At 37.9% G+C, this 27,406-nt stretch overlaps 1 protein-coding gene across 6 annotated transcripts in view; it reads left to right on the top strand.

Annotated features, from left to right (window-relative positions):
* The window catches only part of LOC126461919 (intersectin-1), a 310,794-nt gene that overhangs the window by 53,901 nt on the left and 229,487 nt on the right, over nucleotides 1–27,406 (top strand). For 5 of the 6 annotated variants that reach the window (XM_050096034.1, XM_050096037.1, XM_050096036.1 and 2 more), the window contains exons 3-5: nucleotides 468–627; nucleotides 828–970; nucleotides 18,522–19,106. In XM_050096034.1, the coding sequence (XP_049951991.1) occupies nucleotides 468–627; nucleotides 828–970; nucleotides 18,522–19,106 (888 nt within the window). The remainder of the gene's footprint in view (nucleotides 1–467; nucleotides 628–827; nucleotides 971–18,521; nucleotides 19,107–27,406) is intronic. The other variant, XM_050096038.1, reaches the window with a different exon arrangement.

Genomic DNA, 27,406 nt, shown 5'->3' with positions numbered 1-27,406 from the left:
TCTGCATCTGGCTGTCCAGACGTAGGTTTTTTGTGATTTCCCACTTAGGTTTTTCACGATTTCCCTAAATTGCTCCAGGCAAATGCCTTGTTGGTCCCTTTGAAAGGCTGTAAGGCTTCTACATCTTTGAAACATTCAGAGCCTGTACTCAGTCTATATCAACCTCATAGTCAGTGAGATGTTAAACCCTGATTCCTTCTTTTCAAAACGCACAAAATGCTCTGGGCAAGTTTCTGTCACTGTTTCTCAACAAACCTTTGTTTTCATAGATTGACAACTAATAACCTTAAAAATATGGAAACTTAAGGCTTCTTAATAATCATCTGTAGTATAAACTAAATAAGAGAGAATCATGTAAGTAATTATTTCCTTTACTTTTTATGGACCCTTCTGAGTTTGTATTGAATTGGAATTAAATAATTAATATAAAAAAGATGAACTAACATGTAGTGTCCTTTCTTGAAAAGGAGGACCTGCTGAACCGTGGGTCATATTGCCTCATGAACGAGCACGGTACGAAGAACAATTCCGTGCCTTACAACCAGTAAATGGCATTGTCACAGGTGAACAGGCAAAGGGGTTTCTCCTCCAATCTCGACTACCACCAGCAATTTTGGGTCAAATATGGTAAGTAGTGTTTTTCTTAAAGTGAATGAAGTATATTGGGTAGCTGCTCAAGATAGTGAAAGTGTGTTCTTAAAATTACACTCTCTTCTTTGAGTTGTCAGTAGAGCACACTTACCTTTGATCAGAGTAATGTGATTACTTTTATGACATCTCAAGAACTACATAGTACATATGATAAATTGACTGTAAATTTGTTACAGGTCTTTAGCAGATACTGACTCAGATGGAAAAATGAATATAACAGAGTTCAGTATTGCCTGTAAACTTATAAACCTAAAATTACGAGGCTTTGAACTGCCAAAAGTACTTCCACCTACAATGCTACAACAGAATGTGCCACCAGGTATGTTATATAATATCCTTTCATGTTTTATGTGTCTATGCGTTAGATGTAATAATCATGAAAAAAAGAAAGTTGAATTGGGGCTGCATGTTGTGTTTTCACTAAAATCTGTGAATGGATTTTTTTACTGCTGTGAGCATGACACTTTAATTTTGTGTTTCTATACTACACGGGCCAAACATAATGAAACATGTTCACAATGGAAAGACTGCACAAGTAATAAAAACAGAAACTGGGTGTGATATATTGTATGTTAATATGATAAAAGATCTTTCTACATATTGCAGTAAGAAAATTTCTTTTAGTTACGGCAAATTGATGAAGAGTGCACAGAATGATTCAGCAACCCCAGACAAGAAAATTTACAAAGCTAAAGGTTAGGCAACGTTTACATTCAATTGATGAATGCAAGATCTTGAGAATTTGTACATCCAGTTCAGTGATACAGCAGATTGAGATAATGTAAATTACATAGTGACCATGATGCAGTATCAGATGTGATTGGAACAGATAGTTGCTGAAGTCCTAGTCAAGTTGCGGCAGTGGTACAATTCATGCAGGCCTAGATATTGTCTCAGTACTCACCAGAAAGACAGATGAAACAGTTGTGATTTCTCTATGTGCTACACCTCGTATTATTAGATTATGAAGATTTCCTTTTTCATTGACATAAAGAGTGTGTTTGCCACAGAAACCAAGTAATTGTTAAGTCTTATTCACCATGCACACTTGTAGACACCAGTAAACTGGTAGTGTACAACTTGTCATTTAGTGCCAAAGTATGTAAAAGCTGCAACTGACAGCATTTACAATTGGTGCACTAATAAGAATGTGCTGTACAGTTTACTGGGAAAACTATAGTTCAGATGTGCATGGCATGTTGCCATTGGCATACTTTTTGTGACTCCCTACATGTGGCCACTCAATGTTCTTTTGAGATCTGTTTCTTCTAACTGTATACACCATAGGTGTACGTTTTTGCTACATGGGGAATTCTTTCCAGATGTATAGCCATTTCATGAACGCATTGAAATCAGTCTTTCCAAATTTTGATCAGTGATTCTTTTCTGCAGATATCTCCTATTTTCTTTTCCTCATGATGCAGTAATGGTGAAATATCACCGGTATTCATATTACAAATACAGTTTCCAGTGTTTTTCTTTATATTGGTACAGTTTATAACCTTGTGTTGTATGTATTTCCACTGTGGTATTTGTGCAAGATTGTTAAGATTTTTTACGCATTCTGTAAGCTCAGTTCCCTGAGAGTTGATTTTTAGTACACATCTTAAGTTTCTATTTCTATATAATATTTTCTAGTGATGTTGTGCTCAGCTGTGGATTAGAGTGTGTCCCACGTATTTATAACACACGTTGGAAAAATGGTAAGTGCAGTCACAAAAGGCAGAATTCTGTCAGCTGGAAGTACACCTATTTGGGACTGAATCTTTCAGAAGTCAAAAATGTTGAGATGCAAGCCATTTCATGGTAACCTTTAGGAAGAGCAGGTCGTTAGGTGCAAAATAAACTGTGAACATTCTTATCACAAACTGTTCAGTGTCTGTTCTGAATGGAATATGGCAGTTTTGAAAGTGTTTAGTACTACTGCTGATGAACATCATTCCACAGAGCCCACAAATTGCACATCCTTGTGGTCCGAAAATAGCTGTTATGGTTTTCCACACAGACTGAGTTTGCCTGATTTTTTTTGTATTATTGATGAAATTGAATGTGAGATTCCTGCTTGGAATCCACATCAACAAAAGGTCTTGCTTCTTTATAGGGTGGAAAAATCACCTTTGATCTCTAGCATCCATGCGGAGGTTTTACTAAATTTCATAACTAGCCTCTTTAAAACTGAAATGGTTGTTCCATTTATTAATGTAAAATAGACTTGATGATGTAAGTAATTACAGAAATAATATTATTAAATGTCACAAATTTTGTGCCTGCATTAGGTATATTTTCCCACAATGTAAGTACACACAGAATATGTCAATACATTTTCAAGAATGTAGACAACATAGTGAGATCATCTCGAGCACAAAAATATATGATTCCCCTGAATTTTCCAACTGAAGTCCAGAAAGCTAGAACACAATAGCTATAAACACACTCACAATCAGACCAAAATTGGCTGTCAATAGAATGAGCCCATAGTGCAAATATTAGTCCATTATTCTGAAATACCAAGTAGACAAAATAAGCAGTGCCAGGGTAGAGCAGGATGGAGTTGTGGTGACGATCCCACATTTACACCTACTTACAGGTCATGCGACTCGCGTATGTGATCTCCTGTGTGCTCTGCGTGGACAGAGTAGGTTCCCATGCTTTACATTGAGCTCTCCAGATCGTTGCCATCCTAGGACACAAGGACACAACACATCCCTTCATGCACACCTTCATGTCCATCACTTGTTGAAATCAGCACATCTGGAAGAAACAGGATGATGTTGCACTGGCCAAGGCTGCGGGTGGATTTGTTGTAATTTCCAGCTTTCACTAACAAACCTGCTGAGCTGTGACTGCCTGAAGTCGCCTTCTCAGTGTCAGGTGTGGGCATTAGATGCTGTTATGCTGGTGGTTGGAGCACATTGCACAGATCCTGGAAACTGGGGTTGAACTTAAGTTCTTCGTGTGGAGACCTCTGGCAATGCAGTCAATGGACTCTTTTGCTAAAACAATTCTTGAAAAATATGCACTTGCTACTAAAACTTGTAACATAGTATTCATTCAACATATATAAAATTAGCAAGTAGTATGTATGATGGGGGAAGAAAAATTGAAAAATTGCATGATACCATTCTCTTTGCTGTACATACCATATTGCCTTACCTTCATTTCTATCTAGTTGCTGCATTTGCTGCATTTTTCTCCAACTGTTTTTTTCCAATCTGTTTCTGAAGAACAGACTGTATAGAGCCTGGAAGCATCAGTATAAACTGATTCATGATGTCTTATCCATAGCTTTCATTTTTCTTTTTTGAACTTAAAAAAATTTCTTCCATAGTGTACTCCTGAGTTCACATGTCTGCCTTTACAAAATGATGCTATGAAACATGTACCCATGTGCACTCATAACCAACATGTGCTTAGCAAAGAATAGTTTTCTGCATGATTGTGAAAATCAGTGTGGGATACCACAAATAAGATTTGTAATTGACTGATTGAAAGTTGATGGAAGGATATAATGGGAGGGCAGTGAAGGCAGAGTTTAAGGGATTTGTAAATTTTCATGTGTGAACTTTTACTGGTCTTCCCCTGCCCCCTCCCCCAAATGGTTCAATAAATCCCAGAAAACTCTATTTTTTATTAAGTTACTCTGCACTACACAATATACAATGACTCTCTCTCTCTTTCTAATTTTTTCATTACATCTTAGTCTCGAACCTGCTGTAATTTTTATGGAAATTTATTAAATTATGTGTAATATTTCACCATGTCTACATCAGTGAGCAACATGGCAGTGATAAAGTCAATCAGGTAAAATCTCTATCAAAATTTCTGAAATGCTTAATTTGGGGATGGGACAGATACGTTATAATTTGTAGTTCAAGTCTTGCAAATTTAACAAAATGACCAGTGAATTGAAAGATAACCAGTGTGAAATAGTGCTGATCATCTAGATCAGGCAGAGGTTTTGAAGTGCCTTATTTGCAGACTGTGATTGGAATATACATAGAATAGTGAAATATTTTTCATACTTCATGCCAATTCTGAGTAATATGTATATATCTCATACTGTGCCTGTTGATTCCATGGTTGGTAATGAATGACCTGCACAGCTGCTGAGTCTCATTTTGGATTCAGATTCAATGTAGAAATGAAGTTGTAATACACCATTAAAGTAGTAACTGGTGACAAATAGAATTTTGCTCAGAGTTGTGCTGCATGCCTTGTGGAGTAGTGGTCAGCATTGCTGGCTGGTGTGCTGCGGGTCAGTGTAGCACCATCACCAGAAAATATTTGTTGTTTAGTGTTTATCATTCCTGAAAGTTTTTCAAAACTTTTTATGTTTGTTATGTTCTTATATTCTGGAATATTCTGTGTTTGTATGAATAGCAGTACTCTCCATCCAGGAGGGCAGTTCTGTTCTGGGTGTACATTCGTATCTATAATAAACATGTTTATGATGCTAAGTCATTGACACCCTGTTCTTGGATTTGGACTTCTGTGTGGAGTAGTGTGTGACATTGTTTGGTGGGGACACTGGGTACTTCAGACATCTACATCACTGTGGCTCCAATTAGGCAATGTAAAAGCTGTCACCTACGTGGACAAGAATTGTATTACAAGCAGTATATCATTCTAAAGGTCCTTATATACAGGATTCCAGTGGATCCTAGTCAACTGTACCTCATGTGTACTTCAGGCATCCACATTGTTTTCCAGAGATAGTCTGAACCCAACAAATTGGCTGAATTGATTTGACTGAGTCACCAAATACAGCAGGCGGCATGATGTGATGTTTTTGGCAAATGCGTACTTTTACTTGAACAGCGCTGCCAACAATGGTTCGAGAATAACAAAGAGAAGTTTGACAGTTGGATAAATTAAAGTATATTGAAGAAAACGTTTGGTGACAACCATCAGCAAGAACAGTTAGTGGAAGAACTATTGAACAACAGGGCCTAACATCATGAGAAAGCTACAATCTTACCTACTGAATGTTTTGGCCCTATGTCACATTATAAATTTGAATGTGGCAGAAGCCGAAAAAATATCACATTTGATGAAAGGGGTCTCAGAAGACACGTACCAAACTCTTCTGGTAAAGGATATCAATACAATAATTCATCAAGCGGTGCCTACGCATCAAGAAAATGCAACCGAAAATAGTTTGACAAAACATACATGAGCGACTCCAGCATATGGTCTCTGGAGCAGTTATAGAATACCACCAGGACCTTGCCTAGCTTCTCCTGTGCTAGGTAGTTATGGCAACCAGAAATGTCAGACCAAGTACACCAGAGACAGCAGACAGTTGTGGAACTTTTAAAGCAGGAGGCAACAGAGATTGTAAAAGAATCTTTAGTGCCAATCTTAGCCACCAGTCAGACGCATCCTGAAGAAAGGGCTCAGCCAGCTTGGATTTTTCTCACAGCTGCCTAACAACACTCCAGCATCTGACCATCACAGGTGCAACCAGCTCTTCCAACTATAACATCCCACAGAAGAACAGACATTTGGAGCACAACATGCTAGTATGTTTCTGCTGTGGATGCCATGGACACATTGTACACTACTGCAGAGAAGGATGGTGAGTGTTGAACAATTGTAATGCCACAAGAAGTCAACCATCACAACAATCCTGTTTGTGACAGTCAGTTGCAGACAATTGCAGCCAACCTGTGGTATGAAGTCCACCACCATACCCTGGGTGAGGTCACCCCCCCCCCCCCCCCCCCAACATGCCATATTCGTTCCCCATTGTTGTACAGAGTTACCAGTCACTAGCCTAGCCACTGAATTCAGGATAACTAAGTAATGTGACCATTTATGGAGGTGAGCTGCCACAGAGGAAAATCCTCCATGAATGACAGTTACTAAGACATCATAAAATCTCACTGATGTCTTCACCGACGGCTATCGTGCCCAGACAATAGTAGGCTCGGGGGCTTCTGCTTCTTCTGTGATGTCAAAAGCTTATTGTCACCAGCTAAAGAGGACTAAGGTTCATGATATAAAAGTGACTGATGAAGGTCATCCAGCTGATAAGTACATGTATAGGAAGGATGACTATCAGTGGCAGAACACAGCTCTTCAAATTTGTTATTTTAACAGATTGTAGTCATGATGTTGTTATCACATGGGATGTCTTACAGACATCATAAACAGTCATAAACTACAAAACATCAGAACTCCAGATTGATGAAGCTGTTCCAAAAAGAACACACAACAAAGATTTCCCTGGTCACTTGTTTGCCATTCAAGACATTGTTATCCCTCTGTTAGCAAGAAGAGTTCCAGCGATCAATCGAGACACTCTGTTAAACTATTGAACTTTTGTCAGTTGCAAAAAGATACCAGAGTTCACAAAAGAAATCTACATATGAGTGACAATTATAAGCATTGTAGGTGGTCAAAGAGAACTTTGGATCACTAATTGTCACAAGCAGCCACCACTCATCTCTAAAGGCAAGTGTGTAGGAACAACCGAACCAGTCCAGGAGGGGTGTTGATGAAAAAACTTGTGCTCTGGTACCACCACAAAAAACTCAGTGGACGAAGGTACTATTAACTTGCCAATATGATCTGGTCTATCAGAGGAACTTAGGTGAGTGTTAGCCATTCTGTGACAATTTTTTGATGCTTTCCAATTTGGATTGAGGAAAAACCAGATCAATCAACCCACGTTAAAACACTGTATCAGCACTGGGTATCATCCACCAATCAGAAGAACAATGCATAATTAAAGAGGAAATGGAGATGGTGCTGCAATGTGACATCATAGAACCTTTAGAAAGTCATTGGTCCTCTCCTGTGGTTCTCATGAAAGAGGACAGCACATGGTGTGTGTGTGTGTGTGTGTGTGTGTGTGTGTGTGTGTGTGTGTGTGGGCGCGCACGCGCGCCAATTACTGAAAATTGAACAAGATCACAAAAAAGATGTGGACCCATTGCCTTGTGATGATATCGTTGACTGTTTGGAAGGGGGAAAATATTCTCAATATGGTCATACATACAGGCTACTGGCAGATTGAGGAAGAGACTGCCTCCATAAAACTTGGTCTCATACTACCAGAGATTAATAAAGGATTGCTGTACCAAGAAGACAGGTCAGGGCATGTCACTTGGAAGAACTACTACAGAGAGACATACATTTTCCTGATGTGATGTACAAGAAAGATCTTTCTTGTCCTTAAGGAGCTGCTAACATCTTCTGCAGACCTAGTATTGTTTGAAGGGATTTCCAGGACACACATACACAGGTGCTAGGGCATGGGATAGGTGCAGCTCTTGCACAAATTGAGGAAGGTGCTGGAAAGGTGATAACTTATACTTCTAAAGTATTCTGCAAATCTATGATGAACAGCTTTACAACTGAAAAAGTGTCTTGCTGTTGGTTTGGCCATCAACAAGCTGTGGCCCTACTTATTATGCAAAATACAGTTGTAATGGACCACCATTCTCAACGATGGTGGATTAGCCTGAAGAATCTGTAATGTCAACTAGGTGAGATGGTCACTGAGGCTTCAGGAGTAGGATGTCACAGTGGTACACAAAAGTGGATGCAAACCGAAAGATGCTGCCTGTCTTTCAAGGAATCCTTTGCCAGAAAACAGTAGTAGGATGAAATCTGTGATTGCTGCATTAAATGACATTGCTATTGAACAGACAGTAGCTGCAGCATTACAGAAAACATAGAGCCCCATGAAGGAGGAGAAAATGACCAAAGGAAAATTTCAGCCAGTAAACAGAACACTGCATAAGAGGAACTATGGTCCAATGTGGCAGATGCGGTTGCTCATCATCACGACTCATCTCCAGCTATCTTACATATTTCTATGATGTTCCAACACCTGCTCCCTGGAATTTGTGAAGACTCTAAGACAGAATTAGATGCAGGTATAGCACTACCGATCTGTTACACTATGTGATCCACCATAAGAAATGCCAGCAACTGAAACACCTGCCGTGTCTACCTCTGGTGCATCTAACACAAATTCCACTTGCAGCAGTGCTATTCCAAGGAATTGCAATTGACCTCTTGGGGAAGTTCCCAAAGTTGGCAAATAGGAATCGGTTGATAATAGTCTGTACTGACTATCTCGCCCACTATGCTGTCACCAGAGCTGTGCCAACTGCTAGAGGTTCTTGTAGAAGACATCATTTGGGAGCATGCAGCACCCTGTGTAATGATCTCTGACTGTGGAAAAGTGTACCAGTCTAGACCAGTATCAGAGGTAATTTCATATTGCAACTTCAGGCACAGGATGACAACTGCCTACCACTCGTAGATGAGTGGCCTCACAGAATTATTTATTAAAGCATTGGAAGATATGCTCTCATTTTATTTGATGTTAAACAGAGAGATTCACATAAAATATTGTCCATGTGGACATTTTCATACAACACAGTGAAGAGACACTGTAATCTTCATACTACATTTTCTGCTCCACCATCACGAGGCAGAACCATCAGTTGATATACTCGTACTTTCCCTATTTCATCCAGACAATGCTTAGGATGATAGTGTTAAACACTTCATCAACAGGACCAGAGAAGCAAGACAGCTAGTGCTCTTACGTACTATGGACACTGAGGAGAAGGATCGAGAGTGTTGGAACACCAAGCACCAGCCAGTGAAATACAGCCTACAACTCTTGGTGTGGATTTTTACACCTGTGCAGACTCTCTGAGAATTAACTAACGTGCCACTTTTTAACATATGACATCGTTACTCGCTTTCTGGACATCACATGCAAAGTTGAGGACTATGACCCTTCATCAAGAAGACAAATGCAGAGACACATCATCCATGTTCTTTGTATGAGGCCCTGCAACAGTCCAGGGGCGCATATTTGGGGGGGCGGGGGGGTTTTTTGCTTAAAGAAACTGAAGACACACATGAGGTTTGTTAATGGCAACCAAGCTGTCGGTACTTTTTCAAACCCTCGTATCCTGTATGTGTACCTTTTCTTTTCGTTTTTTCATATGAAATGTCATTAAATAATATATGTCAAGCAGATTATTCAAACATAGTCATTTTCACTGTAGTAATTTCATTAATAGATCACAATTTACACCATACTTCCTCCAGTTGTGTATTCTGTTTGTGGTTCGTAGTTAAAATTTCAAATATTTGAACAGCTCCAAAGAGTTCTGAATTATAGATGAAGTATTAGCATCTGCTGAAGGATTTCAGATACAGATGAAGGTATTTATCTCTAATTTTGACCTCAGTTGTGTAATTAATAGCAATCAAACCCTCTGCCAGTACCAATCAACGTATTCTAGATCCCCTGCAGAACAAGGTACAAAAAACAATTTGAAAAAGATTAGCGATTTCTTCACAGCACACTATACTATAACTGTGTAAAGAAAAATATTCTCTTATGTTTTCTTATGTGCACAAGAAACATCTAGGAAATTTGATTGGATTGTTCAAAAAAGAGTTGATGACTCATAAATTAAGAAAAATGTAGTTGTGACTTGCACAAAATCAGGGAAGTTCACAAAACTTAGGAAGAGTTTTTTAAAATCAGTCATTCTTCTGTACACAGCGCAAAATATTCTTTATGTTATTGATTCATGGTTCATGGAGAGGGCAGACAGACAAGATACTTTACAGTCACATCTTTGTAGGTGAAAGACAGGCATGCAGCCACACAATAAAAATTATCACACCAAATGTACTCAACTTTGCCAAGCCTGTGATGTTCGTTTATACAGGCAGGTTATAATTTTCATGAAAGAAATTTAAAATGCTCCTGACTTACTGAAGACTAATAGAGAAATCACCTCAAGGGAAGATCCCATAAAAATATCTTCTTTAATTCTGCATCAATTTAGTGCATTGATTTCATAGAAATGATAAAGTTCACATGGTTTGCATTAAAGTTGGCTGAAGATAGAACAATCTTTTTGAATTTAAATGAACTGTATTTTCTGGTATTGCTTCTGAAAAATCATTGTGCATGCAAGTCACTGTTGTTGTTGTTGTTGTTGTTGTTGTTGTGGTGGTGGTGGTCTTCAGTCCAGAAACTGGTTTGGTGCAGCTCTCCATGCTGCTCTATCCTGTGCAAGGCTTTTCATCTTCTATGAGAAGTCGTAGGGTCAGTATTGCCTCACATGGTCCTAGCATTTCACCAGAACCCAAAACAATCTGCCCTGATGTCTGCTTCTTCCAGTTTTTCCATCCTTCTGTAAAGAATTCGAGTTAGTATTTTGCAACCATGACTTACTAAATGAATGGTTCCGTAATATTGATGTGTCACAGTATCTGCTTTCTTTGGAATTTGAATTATTATTATTTTTTTTTTTTTAGTCACTTCATGAATTCTTTTGTTGTTATAACATATTTTATAAGAACAGCTTGGTAAATGTCTTCGGAAGCCCTTTTCAGTAAAGATGAGATTCTTTTGGCTTCTCTCATATTCAGATTCGTAAAAAAAATGTTCTGTATGTAAGACTGTGTTTTCCCCATGACATTAGACCCTATTTTTCAATAGTTCTTCCCGTTAGTATGCTTTCTGTTGGTTGTCACCAATTCCTCCCCCCTCCCAGTTCGGGCTTTAATTAGTCTCAGTTATCAAGCATCTATTCATTATTCTCGAACCATTTTTGGCCTTTGCTGTCAAAATAAATGCACACATTTGCAAAACACATAACATCATCCCACCTGTAGTGTTTGGTGACTGTTGAATCCTTTGAGCAATTTTGTTGTCCTGACTAGTCTTGCAGGAAAACACTTATGCTTGTGTGTTGCTGTTTATACAAACTTCGAATGTTCCAAACTATACGGATGCTAGCTTAGTGCCTGCTGCTTCACTCGTGTAAACTGTATGGCCTGCAGAAATCTTTCTGTTTTTGTTTTTATGTAATCGAATTTTTATGTTCTTAAATTGCAACACCTTGTAAGCCTTTCACACTAATTAAGGCCATATAATCATGGTCGTTTCCGAATGTGCTTCTGACAAAAAAGCTATTCTAGTAGCTGGAGTCCAAAGTTTTCATTCTTTTGGAGACATTTCAATAGCAACTTTCATCCCCTAACAAATATTTCTGTATATTTAACAGAGATGCATATTAACAGTTTTCATAAATTTAGCTTTAAATTTTTTTTAATGTAATGAAATATTCTCTAAAAAATTTTCATCGTCTATTGCTCTCCCATAGTGGTTGAATTTTCAGAAATACTTTAACTTTTTTTTAAAAATACAAACAAGAAGTCAAATACCAGTTGTCATAGATGTAGCCTTAAAAATCCTTTAGTAGTTCTTTACTTTCAAAAAATAAAGAAAAAGATCACCCACTATTTTACCTCCATAGTGGTTGAATTTCCAAAAATACTGAAACACATATTTTTTATTTTCTGACTGAGAAACCAAGTTTTCATAGTTAAAGCTTCAAAATTCCCTTAATGGTGGCATACTTTCAAAAAGCCGTTCATCCCCTATTTCACTCACTTAGGAGTGGAATTTCGGACAATCTTATTTAGTATTGCAGCCGGTTCTTGTAAACTACATTCCACAGTATTTGGCTGTACCCCTGCCATTCATCTTCAGGTGAACTCTAAAGACCAACAAAGATGTTCTCCTATCCGCCAAACTTAGTGTGCTGAGAGTATTGCTGCACTTGCGTCAGAGGCATGGTGACATCACTAGTGGAACTGCGAAGTTCAGCTGTTTCAGTGTTGTCGCTCGCTGCTGCCATCGGAGCATTCTGGTGTCTTTGTCTGTAGCAAATCTGAGATGACAGGATTACACGCATTATCCAGCTGGTAGCCAATGTCATGGTTCATTAGATTTCCCATGTTGTGTATTCCAATGGCTTCTTTTATAATGTAGTCCCAAAAAGATGTTACTGTGGCCAAAATTAAAGTTTTGTCATACTCCATTGGGTTGCAAGGTGAGTGCAACATTTATGTTCTGTGCAGTATTCCTTTGTTGTTTGTCCTGTATAGGCCATACCATACTGGTACAATATTTGTAAATACCCACCTTCTCCAATAACAAATTATTCTTCACTGATCCCAGGAGGTCAAAAATCTTAGATGCTAGCAGAAAATCACTTTCACCTTATTCTTGCTATTTTGAAGGAAATATTTTCAACAATGGGAAGAAAAGCTAGGGACTTTGCTAGTGTGTTCTCCTCTTTATCCAGTTCCTGGTTCTTGGTTTTAGGTGACAATGCCAGGTAGAGTATCCATTGTCTCTGAACATTGGCTTTAAATGTGCACACTCTTTAGGCACATGATGTGCTTCTGAAACTGTATGGGCTCTGTGTACAGGAGTTTTAACTGCTCTCATGATTTGGAATTGGTGATTGCAACTCGAAGGGTGTAAGTACAAATTAGTGTGAGTGGGCTTAAGATAAACAGAAGGCCCCTGAGAGCCGTCACTCTTCCATGTAACCAAAACATCCAGATCCAGGAATGGCAGACAGCCATCTTTCTCTAGTTCCATATTAGATCGAATGTTGTCATTAATGGAATTAAGATGATGAAAAACTCCATTAACTTATCTTCTCTTGGGGGCCAGCCACACTATGAGAGTATCATCCACATACCACCAAGAAACAGTTGGTTTAAGAACCACTGATTCAAGTATCATTCCTTAAAATCCTCCATAAAAAAGTTAGCCACCATTGGAGACGAAAGGGTGTCAGTGGCAACGCTGTCAGTATGTTCAAAATATTCTTAGTTAAACATAAAATAGGTTGAGGAAAGAACATGCCAAAACAAAGCAGTAATGCTTGAATGAAATTGTACCACTTTGTGCCAAGGAATCAGCAAGAGGTACCTTTGTAAAAAGAGATACTACATCAAAACTCAATATTTAGGTGAAGAGCCTCCAGTCTGTTGGTAAAATTGGCTGAGTTGTGTACATGATGTGGACATTTGCCAATCAATGGTCTTAGCAAGAAAGCAAGCTGTTTGGTTAGAACATATGCGGTGGGTGTCAATATTACTCACTATAGTCTGTAAGGTAAGACCATCTTTGTGCATCTTAGGAAGACCGTACGGTCTTGGGGGTATGCTTGATATGTGGTCACAACAACTTGAAGGTCTCTGGAGGTAACGAGGAAGAATTCAGCAGTGGACATGTCTTCCATTGCACTTGTGCTGCAGGATCATAATCAGTCTTGTACCGGATCAATCATTGTACAGGAAGGTTGATCACAACCCTACAGTACATGTGCAATGGAAGACGTGTACATTCCTTAATTCCTCCTCATTACCTCCAAAGACAATAGAGCAGTTAAGCCCACATGGCAGCATACCACCAAGACGGTATTGATGCCGCTACATATGATTTAGCCAGACATCTTGCTTTCTTGCCGAGACCATTGTTTGGTAAATGTCTCATTGTATACGGGACTCGACCAATTCTATCAACAGATTGGGGGCTCTCCACTTAACTAGTTTGGATCTTTTAGTGAGTCTTGGTGTAGTATCTCTTTTTACAAAGGATTTATTGATGCAAATTGGTACAGTTTCTTTCAGGTATCACTGCTTTGTTTTGGCATGCTCTTTCCTCAACCTATTTTATGTTCAACCAAGAATATTGCCATGGGCAGCTCCTTGTCTCCAATGATGGCTAACTTTTTTTATGAAGGATTGTGAGGAACGAGCACTTGAATCAGTTGTTCTTAAACTAACTGTTTCTTGGAGGTACATAGATGATACTTACATAGTATGGCCCCACGGTTAAAATAGGTTAATGAAGTTTTTACATCATCTTAACTCCATCAATAATATCATTCGATTTACTATGGAATAGAGAAAGGTGGCTGTCTCCCATTCCTGGATCTGGATGTTTTGGTTACGCAGAAGGGTGACTGCTCTCTGGGACATTCTGTTTATCTGAAGCCCACTCACACTGATTTGTACTGATTATTCAAATTGCAGTCAACAATCCCAGACCACGAGAGTGCTTAAAAGCCGTGTACACAGAGCCCATGCGGTTTTGGATGCAGATCGTTTGCCTAAAGAGCTTGCACATTTAAAGACAATGTTCAGGGCCAATGGATACCCTATCCCGCAAATAAACAGGACATTCTCAGCTAAAACCAAGAACCGGGAAGTGGAGAAAGAGGAGAACACGCCAGCAAAGTCCCTAGCTTTTCTTCCCTTCATTGTAAATACTTCCTTCAAAATAGCAAGAATCTTTAACGATATTGAGGTGAAAGTGATATTGCGCTACCATCTAAGATTTCAGATCTGCTGGGATCAATGAAGGATAATTCGTTATTGCGAAAGCTGGGAATTTACATAATACCCTGCCAGTGTGGTATGGCCTAGATAGGGGGAAAAAAAACACCCACAGTGGAGAGTGCTGTACAGAACATAAACGTTACACTCGCCTTTCACAATCCAGCAAGTCTGCGATTGCGGAACATGGTATCTCCAATGGACATTCAGTGGAGTATGACAAAACTTTAATTTTGGCAACATCTTTTTGGGACTCCATTATAAAAGAATCCATTGAAATACCCATCATGGAAAATCTAACGAGCTGGACAGTGGCTGCCAGCTGGATAACGTGTCGAATCCTGTCATTTCTGAGAATTGCTGCAGTCTAAGACCCCAGGATACTCTGATGATTGCAACAAGTGGCACAGCCAAAACAGTGATCTTCACAGTCCCACTAGCAAATGCTTTACCGCCGGATGGTGCGAACCATTTGCCACCTTTACTCTGATGCAAACATGGCAATACTGTCAGTGCGCTGTAGAACGTGAAGCAGGGAACATACTCATCAGTCTCTGAAGGCTCACATGAAGATGATTGGCAGGTGTTCCGTCAAAATATCATGGAGTCAAGTTTACAACAATTGGCTGCAATCCCGAAATCGCTTCAAACATTTGATTCACCTGGAGAATTTTCAATTTCACAATCGCTTCTTAAACGATGCCTAAATATAAAATCCATAGCATCTCCAAACTTAGTTTCTTTCCTTAGTGGTTTGGACTGGGCGATGATGAGTCAGTGAATCAGTCTGACCCTGTTTCATTGCCTTAGGGGTTAAATTTCCAAGAACAGTAAAACACACATTTCTTCATCTCTAACTGAGAGGCCAAATACCAATTTTCAAAGATTTAGCATTGAAAATGCTTTGGCAATGAAATGTTTTTGTAAAACTTCCACCACTTGAAAGGTTGAATTTCCAAAAAGGGTGAAACATATTTTTTTATTTCTTGCTGAGAAGCCTATTTTAAATTTTCTTAGTTTTAGCTGTAAAAAATGCTTTCATAATAAAATAACTTCATAAAAAATCTTATCCCCTCTTTCACCCCTTAGGGGTTCAATTTCCAAAAATACTGAAACTGAGAACTCAAATACCAGTGTTAATAGATGTAGCTTTAAAAATGTGTTAGTAGTTCTTTAATAATGATATATTTTCAAGAAAAACCTGTAAATGCTGAAACACATATTTCTTTATTTCTGACTGAAACCAAATAGCAATTTTTGTAGGTCTAGCTTCAAAATTGCCTTAATAACGACATTTTCAATTAGGACATTGCCTGTTATATATGGAGACTACAAACATCAGAATTTTTGAGAACGTTTCAGAGAAGCTAAATCATAAATAACAAATAATTACTGGTGAAGTCAAGCAATGGAAACTGCAGGTTGGAATATCAACAGTGTAGGAAAAGATAGATTGCTAATAAAAGGTAGATTGCTACTTATCTTAAAGATGACTCATGAAGTAGGAGACAGGCACAAGTAAGACACTTGCACATAAGCTTTTGGCCACAACCTTCATCAGAAAAAGAAAGAGAAACACACACCATTCATTCAAACAAGCAAGCAAGCACACCTAATGCACAGACCAGAATTGTGGTCTGAGCTGCTGGATTTAAGTCGTGTGTGTGAGGTGTGCTTACTTGTGTTTCTCTTTCGTTTTCTGATGAAGGCTATATCCAAAAGCTTGTATGTAAGTGTCTTTGAATTGTGCCTGTGTGCAACGTAACATGTCACCTTTATGGGAAGTAGCAATCTAACTTTTCTTACATTGTAAGTAATTACTGGTGGTTGGGTGTGACGTCAGCAAACCAGTGACATTAATTGCTAAATCACATAGTGTGCAGCACAGCTCGCAGTAGTATTAGTAGTTCTAAAGAAATATTTGTATAAAAAATAAGGTATTGCTAATTTTATCCACAATGTGTGTGCATGTTTTTGATACTGATGACAAAATCAGCTCCATTTAATTTCATTTATTCCAGTGTGCAGGGCTGTTGGTGCACCACATTGTTTAGTCATCTAAGTATACATTTTTGTGTGGCATGGAATTTAGTACATTAACTGATCCCCCTTCCTACCTCCAATGTGCATCATGTGTTCTCAACTTCTCAAAAATTTTTACATCAAAAATTTTTGTATGTTGGGTTATGTTTGTATGTTGTCTTCACACAAACAACGAGGAGTTATCCAATGCTCCTCTTAATATTTCACCCTTACAGTGTGGTTATGCTATTACATAAGACAGCATCATGATACACAAAACCAGGGTAAATTCTAGATAATTAGCATTGTTTGCAATGAAGTACCGACAGACATCAATAGCTCCTTGCGTTCCTAATAAGAAACGGGGGTAACAATGAAAACTCTTTGTTACCTTCGGCTAGCTATGTCACATAGAAAACATATTATGGTGTTTATTAGTGTGAGGACCAATATTTTAGTCAACATGTATTTACTTAATAGCATGTGCGCTAATGCAGTAGTCACAGAAAAATTAGTACAAGGAAACACATTTATGAGGAAAAGCATAATTTGAAAATACCAGTCACATGCCTGTCATGTGCTTTTGCTTAAAACTAACGTAGCATGAAAGACAGACAGTGAATTTACGGAACAGGAAGCACTGCTGACATTTTAGTTGCAATGGGATCCACAGCTACCACAAATTGGCTGACTGATGACATTCTGCCACACTTGCTGTTATAAGATGTATTGAAATATCCATTTATTTTGCTTTTGTAACTGTGCAGTATTGGCAGAGTGAAGGAATTTTCTGATGATTATGTAGTAGAGCCCATTGATACACTGCTTCAGTAATTTTTATTTTTAACATCACTAAGCATGGTGCTCACATCATCATCTTCAGGTAGCTTAAGGTACTTTCACATACATCTGAAGCTGATGGCACAACTATTGAAATGTGTAATGGCATTAAAAATAAAAACAACTGACTGAAGCAGTGTACCTCTAATTTTCATGTATTATCTAATCAGTCACAGCCCCTAACAAGCAGTCAGTTATGGACAAGATATTTAATGACCCATTGAAAGAACATACTTCAGTTAGTCAAAGCATTCATCAAATCGCCGGCCGAAGTGGCCGTGCGGTTAAAGGCGCTGCAGTCTGGAACCGCAAGACCGCTACGGTCGCAGGTTCGTATCCTGCCTCGGGCATGGATGTTTGTGATGTCCTTAGGTTAGTTAGGTTTAACTAGTTCTAAGTTCTAGGGGACTAATAACCTCAGCAGTTGAGTCCCATAGTGCTCAGAGCCATTCATCAAATCAAACAATGGTAGAAAGTAGGAGACATGTTAGACTTAACAATTAAATGCAAGACACCGAGTACATCTGACAGCAGTGATGTAGCATACCACTCAGTATTAATAAGAATATACTATCCATTAAAAAAGACATCTCAAACCATCGAACAGCAGAAAGGTATTCGAAAGCAATGAGGTGTATGTGCAACTGAAAATATACTCATTTGGTTTCTGTGTATAATAGTTCAGATAATTTTAATTATTTTACAGTTTTGTTTGATGGAAAAAGGAATAGGGAAGAGGCTACCTATTTTTCCAACGTAACTCTTATGTGAATGGAATGACTGTTGTGTACATGGAAAGTTTTGTGTTACAGCGGCCTTGGTGAGCAGTTCCCTTCTGCAGAGTGCTCCATCCATTCGTCCAGCAGCTCAGCCGCCCCTTGTGGGACTGGGCAGTGCTCATGCCGCAGGGCTTTCCACTGTCGGAATGACTCCTCCCATCATGGCTACTGCACAAGCCCCACTACATACATCTGTAATGCCTCCAAGCAGCATCCCCAGCATGGTACCACCAATGAGAGCACCTCTGGCACCTGGAGCACCTGTTCCTCTCGTACAAACCGCCAGCCTACCCCTAGCAGCAGGCACCAGCTTACCACTTGCACCGGGTACCAGCTTACCACTTGCACCAGGCACTGGCTTACCACTTGCACCAGGCACCAGCTTACCACTCGCACCAGGGACCGGCTTACCCCTCGCACCAGGCACCAATATGCCCATCGCATCTAGCACGAATGTTCCGCTTGCATCAGGTTTGACAAGTATCAGCAGTACACCTTCACTGGTGATGCCAGCAACTGTCCAGACTTCTGTTCCGATGGGTGTACCTCTTACGCAGCCTCTCACTAATGGGTCCATATTAACTGGCCAAGGACCATTGCCATCAAGGCCTCCACCAGGTAATGGAAAAGTAATGTATACCATGAACCTATTTTGTTACTGTGATAAGTGTTTTTTATTAAGGGAAGTCATTGTCCTCTACAGGCTGTTTTTATTTTTGAAGTTAACACTTTATGTCATGCTTTTGTGCTATTAGCTAATTTTGCCCCCTGGGAATTTTTCAGACTCTCTCTTTCACAGTGAGAATCTCTAGTCACATATCTTATCTTCAACGCATCCATGTGAAGGCAGCTCGATCTAATAATATCCCTAATAAATGTTAAATATCAATGTGGTGGTAATAGGAATTGTGATGAAGGTAGCTTAAAAATACTCAAAGGAACAAAGTTATCTAATAGTACAAAAGGGTGATATAGTGTTTTTCGAAAATAATAATGATAACACAGGACAATGGCTGCTGTCAATAATTTTGCATTGGCTGTAGATACAAAGGACTAAAAGCCCTCTTCTTGAATTTAGTGTATAGAGTGAGTTTGTTGTCTTTTACATAGGGCTATAATATGAACCTATATTTAACATTTTGCAGTTAGACTTTATATATACTAAAAGATTCAGTGCTGTTTCCACAAATAAGAATCCCTTCCTCGACATTTGTTGGGGGGGGGGGGGGGGGGGGGGAGATGGTGAAGATATGAAACAAGTTACTCAGAACACACAACTTATGGGAGAACCAAAATTGTGTAAAGGAAAATGGGCATAGTGCATTGTAAAATAGATGGATTTTTTGCCACCTCCTATGTTTCTCACTCTTTATTTCTACATCCTATTCCATTTTGCCTAGTTGTTTACCTTTGAATAACAAAAATGGAAATTCCTGGATGAAAAAATATGTAAAATAAGGAGAAGGCAACCATTTACCTGTAAAGGAGTGGTGCGCGGCACACACAAACTCTTAACAGAAAGTGTTTAACACTAGCTTTCGATCTCTTGGTATTTTTCTAGTAAGAATTCGAAAGCTAATGTTACTGCTTTCCGTTATGTTCTTCTGTGCACCATGCACCGATCCTCTGTAGGTAAGTGGTTTCTTTTGCTATATTTTACATGTTAATCTTTGAAGTCTTTTTCCCCATTTTTTCCTTAGTTTCTTGAAATATACAGTATGATTTTGGAAGTATTCAAAAAATTGTGGATTTTTCTCCAAAACTGAACATATATATGGGATCATACCAAAATATAAAACATTGAAATTTGATGCCTTCAGCGCCAGAATTTGATTTTACGTACCATTGAACAGGAAACTTGTTTTGTTGTTGCTGTTGAATGTAGCAGAGTTACTGACCAGTCATAACTTCCTTGTGTGCTTGAATTTGTCTATTGAAACAGTGTAGTTATGATTTGATGGGTATTTAGACAGCTGTGGGGATATTGCATGCTTATGTGAAATCAGTTCATTAATGATAGGAATATGTTTGTGATGTAGTATGTATCCATAATCAAGGATGAACAACATATCTCCAGGCAAAATGTTAATAATGATAATGTGACTAAACAGTTACCAAAATTTTTCAATATTCTTACAGAGGTCATAGAAATAAAGTGGAGAGCCAGACGAAAATTGATGTTACTACACATGTGAAATGTTCTGTGGGAGTGACTGTAATAGCTTGTAACCTCCCCACCGAAATTTTAAAAGAAATAAAAATGTAAGTGACAATACTTAATACAAATGGGAGCCAAGTGTAACCTCCCCACAAAAATTTTAAAGAAAGAAAATGACAATACTAATTAGAAATGCTGATGGACATGGCTCTATGCGTAACCTGCCCACAATGAAATGTACTGACAATGGCAACAAAAATGTGAAATTCGCAATCTGACTCAAATATAAATTCCTCATGAAAAATTAAAGTCCATTCAGTGATAAGAAAATTTAATTAAACCGAAATATCGCTCTTTGGCCCTGTGTAAAACAATCAGAATTAAAGTCTTACCTCAGAATAAATCGATGTCACACATCTGCTCTTGTTGTTGCGCACCGCTTGCAGGAACTGCATTGCAAATAATAATATTCTCCTTTTTTTTTGTAATTCTAGTGAAATTTTTCTTCAAAAAGAAGTGGAATGAAATGGGAAGTGCAACGAGATCTTTAGTTCAAAAAAATTAAACTTTTGAGAAAATGCTTTTGAAATAAAAAATTATTATTGGGAGACTTGTTGGAGAATAATTACAATAAATAAAATTTTTCATTATCTAATGATTATATTAATTAACAGTATACCTTATTCCTCATCTTGACCATTGTTGCCGACCGCCTACATCACACAACCGCACTGGGCTGCTACTACTGACCGACCGCTCTGCATGACGACTACAGACTGAGTACTGCTCTCAACTAGACAGAGCTACAGACTCGCAACGACTGAACTGACAGACTCGCAACGACAGACTGACTGCTACTCTGCATAGCGACAACTAACTCGCAAAGACTACTACTGACTGAGAACCGCTCGCAACACTCGCGCGGTCAAGCGCATACTCTCTGGTCACAGATGCTACAATGCCTCGCCATCGCTGCTGCGTTACATACGTGTTTCATAACCCTCCACTCGGGGGGCAAAAATTTGGCAGCGATGGTGAGTCATTTGGACTTGCCAAGCGCGGCAAAATTTTTCTTTAATTAACAAAATCCTACAACTTACAGAATATTTAAATGTTGTGCACACGCACTAAGTACAAAATATATCAGACAAGGACAAAATGTGAATACTAAACATAGTAGCAAATCAGAAAAAAGTATATACAAACTTTTTGACAGATAAAGTGCACAGGCACTGAAAAAATTCTTTAGCATATGCAGAACAAATAAACAGACTGGCAAGAATAATTAGATGTAGTACATAAAGTAAATGTTGTGCACACGCACTAAGTACAAAATATATCAGACAAAGACAAAATGTGAGTACAAAACATAGTAGCAAATCAGAAAAGTATATACAAATTATTTGACAGATAACAAAGTGCACAGGCACTGAAAAAATTCTTTAGCATATTCAGAACAAATAAACAGACTGGCAAGAATATTATGTTGACAAGTGTACATGCACTGAAAAATGTCTTTAGCATTTTCACAACAAATAAACATAATGGCAAAAAAAAAATTCATGTCCAAAGTGCACATGCACTGAAAAATGTCTTTAGTATTTTCACAACAAATAAACATAATGGCAAAAAAAAAATTCATGTCCAAAGTGCACATGCACTGAAAAATGTCTTTAGTATTTTCACAACAAATAAACATAATGGCAAACATCATGTCGACCAGTGACATAAGTGTACTCACACTGGAGTTTAGCGAATCGAAAAATGTATAACCTATGAACATAAATGATGTTACCAAAAAAAAATTTTTTTTTTTATGTGACAAGAATCAGGATAGGAAAGGGTAGGATTGCATCATGGTTGTAGCACTTTAGATTGCACACAGCTGCTCTGAAAGTCCATATCTTTCCACAGTAGTACAACACCAAGTGACACAACTTGAAGTTCTTTTCCCATCAGAATTTATCAGTGTAGCCAAGACACTGAACTGTCGTAGTAATGTTCCATGTTTTCATTTTGGCAGTACATTAGGTACACCAAACAGTGGGACCATAATAATGTCTTCATCGCTCATGGTGGTGGACAGCATGTCGTGTCAACACCACACTCTTACAAGGCACACCAACGTAGAATTAGTGCAAAACCAAATATAGTGCTCCATGATCACTGGGATAAACAGGACAAATGGACATTGCAGTAATTCAGGGTAGTCAGCTTATGAGGTGAAGGACATCAAGTCACATAATATTGACAATTACAGTCTTCATTGATAGTTCGTGGCATTCATAGCCCAGTTATTGAACATTTCTGTACCAAGTATGTAGTATTACAGAAAAATGTTCATTAATTGTTTTACATAGAATCAGTAGCCTTCTTTTCCTGGTTACAAAATATTATGAAATAATCGCATTCTTTTCAGTTACAGAGTATAATTAAGAATCATTAACCTTCTCCTAATTACAGTTAATTAATCATTTGTCATTAATTAATCATTTGTCTAATTACAGTTAATTAATCATTTGTATAATTACAGTTAATTAATCATTTGTCGTTAATTAATCATTTGTCTAATTACAGTTAATTAATTAATCATTTGTAGCCTTAATTAATTACAAAGCATTATTAAACAGTACCATAGTTAATTAATTACGTGTCATTCCAATCTATTAAGAATCATTAGTCTTTTCCTAATTACAAAGCATTATGAAACAGTCACATTTATTTCCAATTACAAAGTATGAACATTGAAAACAAGAGTTAATTAATGGCATAATTAATAACAATTTCGTTGATTGACATTAATTATTGGCACTCAGTGGCCATCAAGTATTGAATAGAATAAAACATAGTTCATCATTCAGTATTATTCAGATCATTACAAAGTCATTATTAAAAATCAGTTAATTACAGTCAAATCATTAGTAATCACAGGCATTACAATAAACAGTGGCAGTTATTAGCTAGTGACAAAGCATTATTTTGAATATAGTCTCATTAAGAGGTCATTACTCGAGTGACATGCTATTCAGAGTTGATCAGTATTATTCAGAATTATCATAAACTAGTGACATTATGTGGGACTGGTAATACATTTTTTTTGGTAGCAAAGCATTGCGTTGGGATCGATAATTAATTGCTGAGGCATAATACTTTTTGCTTTTGACCTATTGCTGCAAATGAGGATAGGTAACGTCATTCGTCATGAGTCAGCTGTAGCAAGACTATGTAACAAGGCAGTACATGTGATCACATTTATAAATGATAAACACAAATGGGTAAAAAATATAAAAATGCAAGTACTAGAACAGGTATAATAAGTAACAGGTTTAGTAAGTGTCATGAAAAACTTCTCCTGGAAAAAATACAAAAACGGATTATTGACCTGAAAGAAGAAACGCACACTATGCTGAAAAGTAGTGAACTTCGAATTAACAAGTAGTGAAATGTGTATAAAATGTGTTCCATAGCTGTCCTTTCCAAAACTTTCCGTCATCCTACTATGCAATGTAACACCTGCTGTCAAAGCAAACCGCAACAAATACATAAATAACTACGTAGCATAAAGAAAAAAACTTCATTATCCATATCATCATAACTTCACCATTATCATCACCTGTAAAGAAAAACTTCATTATTCATAATACCATTTCCTTCATCATTATTCATCAGTATTCACTATCATCTGCAAAATCACTTCATTACTCATTACATAACTATTCCTTATCTCTAGCATATTTCATCACTAAAACTAAGATGTGTAGTTCTCTCTGACAGCCTGCATCAATCACCTTGTATTCTGAAAGAAAAAATTAGTTAAGACTGCTATTCTGTGATGAGTATAGTATAGTCTTGTTAATGCTTGTTAATCCTGATCCCTTTACTCTTCCTCATAAAGTTATTGCATCTCCTTTCGTTTATTCCGTAGGTGAAATTCCCATTTATGTTAAATTTATTTCTTAGAATCATCATTCCTTTCTGAAATTGATGAACAAAGATTAATGTCTTGCATTTAAATCCTATACCCACTAAATAATGACTGGTTTATGGTGACACAATTAACCATACAGCATAACATGACAGAAAACGTAATATGTCCAAGACATTGACAGTGTTCGGATGCGAAAAAATGTACACAGAATAATACAATGCAGTAGCAAAAAAAATGTGAAACAGTCACGATGTTGAGATGTCATAAGGCAAAAAAAAAATGTCAAAGTCGACTGGTGTGTGTTATATCTTAACTATTTCATAGTGCATACAAACAAAACTGGAGTACAGTCATATACACAAAAAATGGAAAATGTGCACGGTCTGATGTGTAACGACAAGAAAAGCGACCTGCTAACCTTACCTTGCCGGGCACTTGCCAAAAAAAAAATACGATAATCATCAATAAGTAGTCACATAAATATAATTGCTGAAATAGTCGTAAATGTGTAAATTCATCTGGAAAAATATGCACGGTCTGATGTGTAACGACAAGAAGAGCGACCTGCTAACCTTACCTTGCCGGGCACTTGCCAAAAAAAAAATACGATAATCATCAATAAGTAGTCAGGTGAATTAATTGCATTAGTAAATGGCATCATAGTGTGTTGAATCATACAGTGGTTTCACTCAATAAACGGTTTAATGTTTGAGATATGGTGATTGCCTTTCGATTTTCTGGTTCTCAAAGTTTCGACGTGTACAACATTGGGGTGAGGGATGCTGCGAATCCGATACGGACCTGCGTATAGAAGTTCAAATTTACTGCACTTACCTTTTAATTTGCTGGATAAATAGTGTGTACGTACTAATATCTTCTGTCCAACGTGAAAGTCGCGGCGTGTACAAACCTGTTTTTGCTGTCTTCTCCGGCGCTCTGCGGCACGTTTGATGTTGTTCAGGGCAATGTCAATTATTTCGTGGTGTCGTAGGCGACGATTTTTGGGGAATTCTATTAATTCTTTAATTTTGTTCGGTGGTTCAACGTTTTTCAGTATAACAGTCGGAGATAGCATAGTGGATTCATTTGGAATGGAATTAATTACATCTTGGAATGAGAGTATGTGTGTATCCCAATCAATATGTCTTTTGTGGCAGTATATTCTGCACAGCTTACCAATTTCCTTCATTAATCTTTCACAAGGGTTCGAAGAAGCGTGGTACTTGGATATATAGATCGGAGAAATGTTTCTAGCTCGTAACATGCGTGTCCATACACTACTACGAAATTGAGATCCATTATCAGAAATTACTTTCATTACATGCCCTACATGAGATAGAAAATGTTTTACAAATGCTTTCGAAACAGTTTTAGCAGTAGCTTTGCGTAACGGAGTGAAAGTAACAAATTTTGAAGTGAGCTCAACAGCGACAAAAATGTAGCAAAAACCTCTGTTAGTTCTCGGAATCGGACCAAAAATATCTACTGCGGCCATGTGTCTTAATTTCACAGGTATAATGGGATATAAAGGAGGAATATGTGAAGTGGTGTCTGATTTAGCTTTCTGGCAAATTTTACAAGACGCTAAAACTCGTCGTATACGTTTCTCCATGTTGGTAAAGTAACAGTTCTGTCTCAGTATAAGAAAACATTTTCTTGCTCCGTAATGTGCGTAACTTAAATGAGTGTACCAAATTAATTTGTTGACCAGTTCGTCAGGAATGCATAATAACCAATTGTTGCTGTCAGGATGAGAGCGGCGAAACAGAATGTCATTGCGCACTGTGTAGTGGTTCCTAATCGTAACATTATTCCTATCTTGCCAAAGGTGTTTAATTTCTTTCCACACATTGTCTTTATTTTGCTCTTGTGCTATGTCCTGTAATGACGATGAAATAAAGTTTTCAAATGCAACTTGCTGAATGTACATGACACTGAAATTTGCTTTGCAGAAGTTGGTTGCTACGTCTTGCTGATTGTTGCCGAGAGAACGCGATAGTGCGTCTGCTATAACATTTTGTGTGCCGGGAATGTGAACTATTGTAAAATTAAATTCCTGTAAATACAGTTTCCATCTACTTAATCTATCGTGAGTGAATTTAGCTGAAAGCAAAAATTGTATGGCTCTATGATCTGTGTAAACTGTGGTATGTCTGCCATAAAGAAAGTGCCTAAATCTCATAAAAGCCCATACAACACATAATGTTTCAAGTTCTGTAACGGAGTAATTTCGTTCAGCAGGTGACAAAATGCGACTTGCAAATGCGATGTTTTTAATTACTGTAGAACCATCTTCTTCAATTTCCTGAAAAATGTGTACGCCTAAGGCGGTGTTGGAACTGTCGGTAGCAATGGAAAAATTTCTAGTAAGATCGGGGTGCGATAACAGTGGAGCATTCAACAGAGCATGTTTCAGGTTCATGAATTCAAAATGTGCTTGCTTATCCCAAGACCAAATAGTGTTTTTACCCGTTAATTGGCATAGTCTAGGCGTGTCTAAAGCAGAATGGTGAATAAATTTACGAAAAAAGTTAATTAAGCCTAAAAAACTGCGTAATTGCTTCTTCGTCGTAGGAACAGTAATGTCACGTAGAGCTTGAAGTTTTTCTGGATCAGGCGCAATGCCTTCTGCTGAAATTACGTGTCCAAGAAATTTTATAGAAGTTTTGCCAAAGTGCGATTTACTAAGATTAACTGTAAGTCCTTGTGCATGAAAAGTTTGTAACAGTTGTTCAAGAATCATATTGTGTTCAGACCAGTTAGCTTCTGCGATAAGAATATCGTCTACATACGTCGTAATTCTGTCTTTAAGTTCTGTCGGAAGTATTGTGT

Source organism: Schistocerca serialis, chromosome 1, assembly GCF_023864345.2.
Source record: "Schistocerca serialis cubense isolate TAMUIC-IGC-003099 chromosome 1, iqSchSeri2.2, whole genome shotgun sequence".
NCBI lineage: Eukaryota > Metazoa > Arthropoda > Insecta > Orthoptera > Acrididae > Schistocerca > Schistocerca serialis.
The sequence above is the reverse complement of the archived record's forward strand: the minus strand, read 5'-3'. Positions and strand labels throughout refer to the sequence as shown.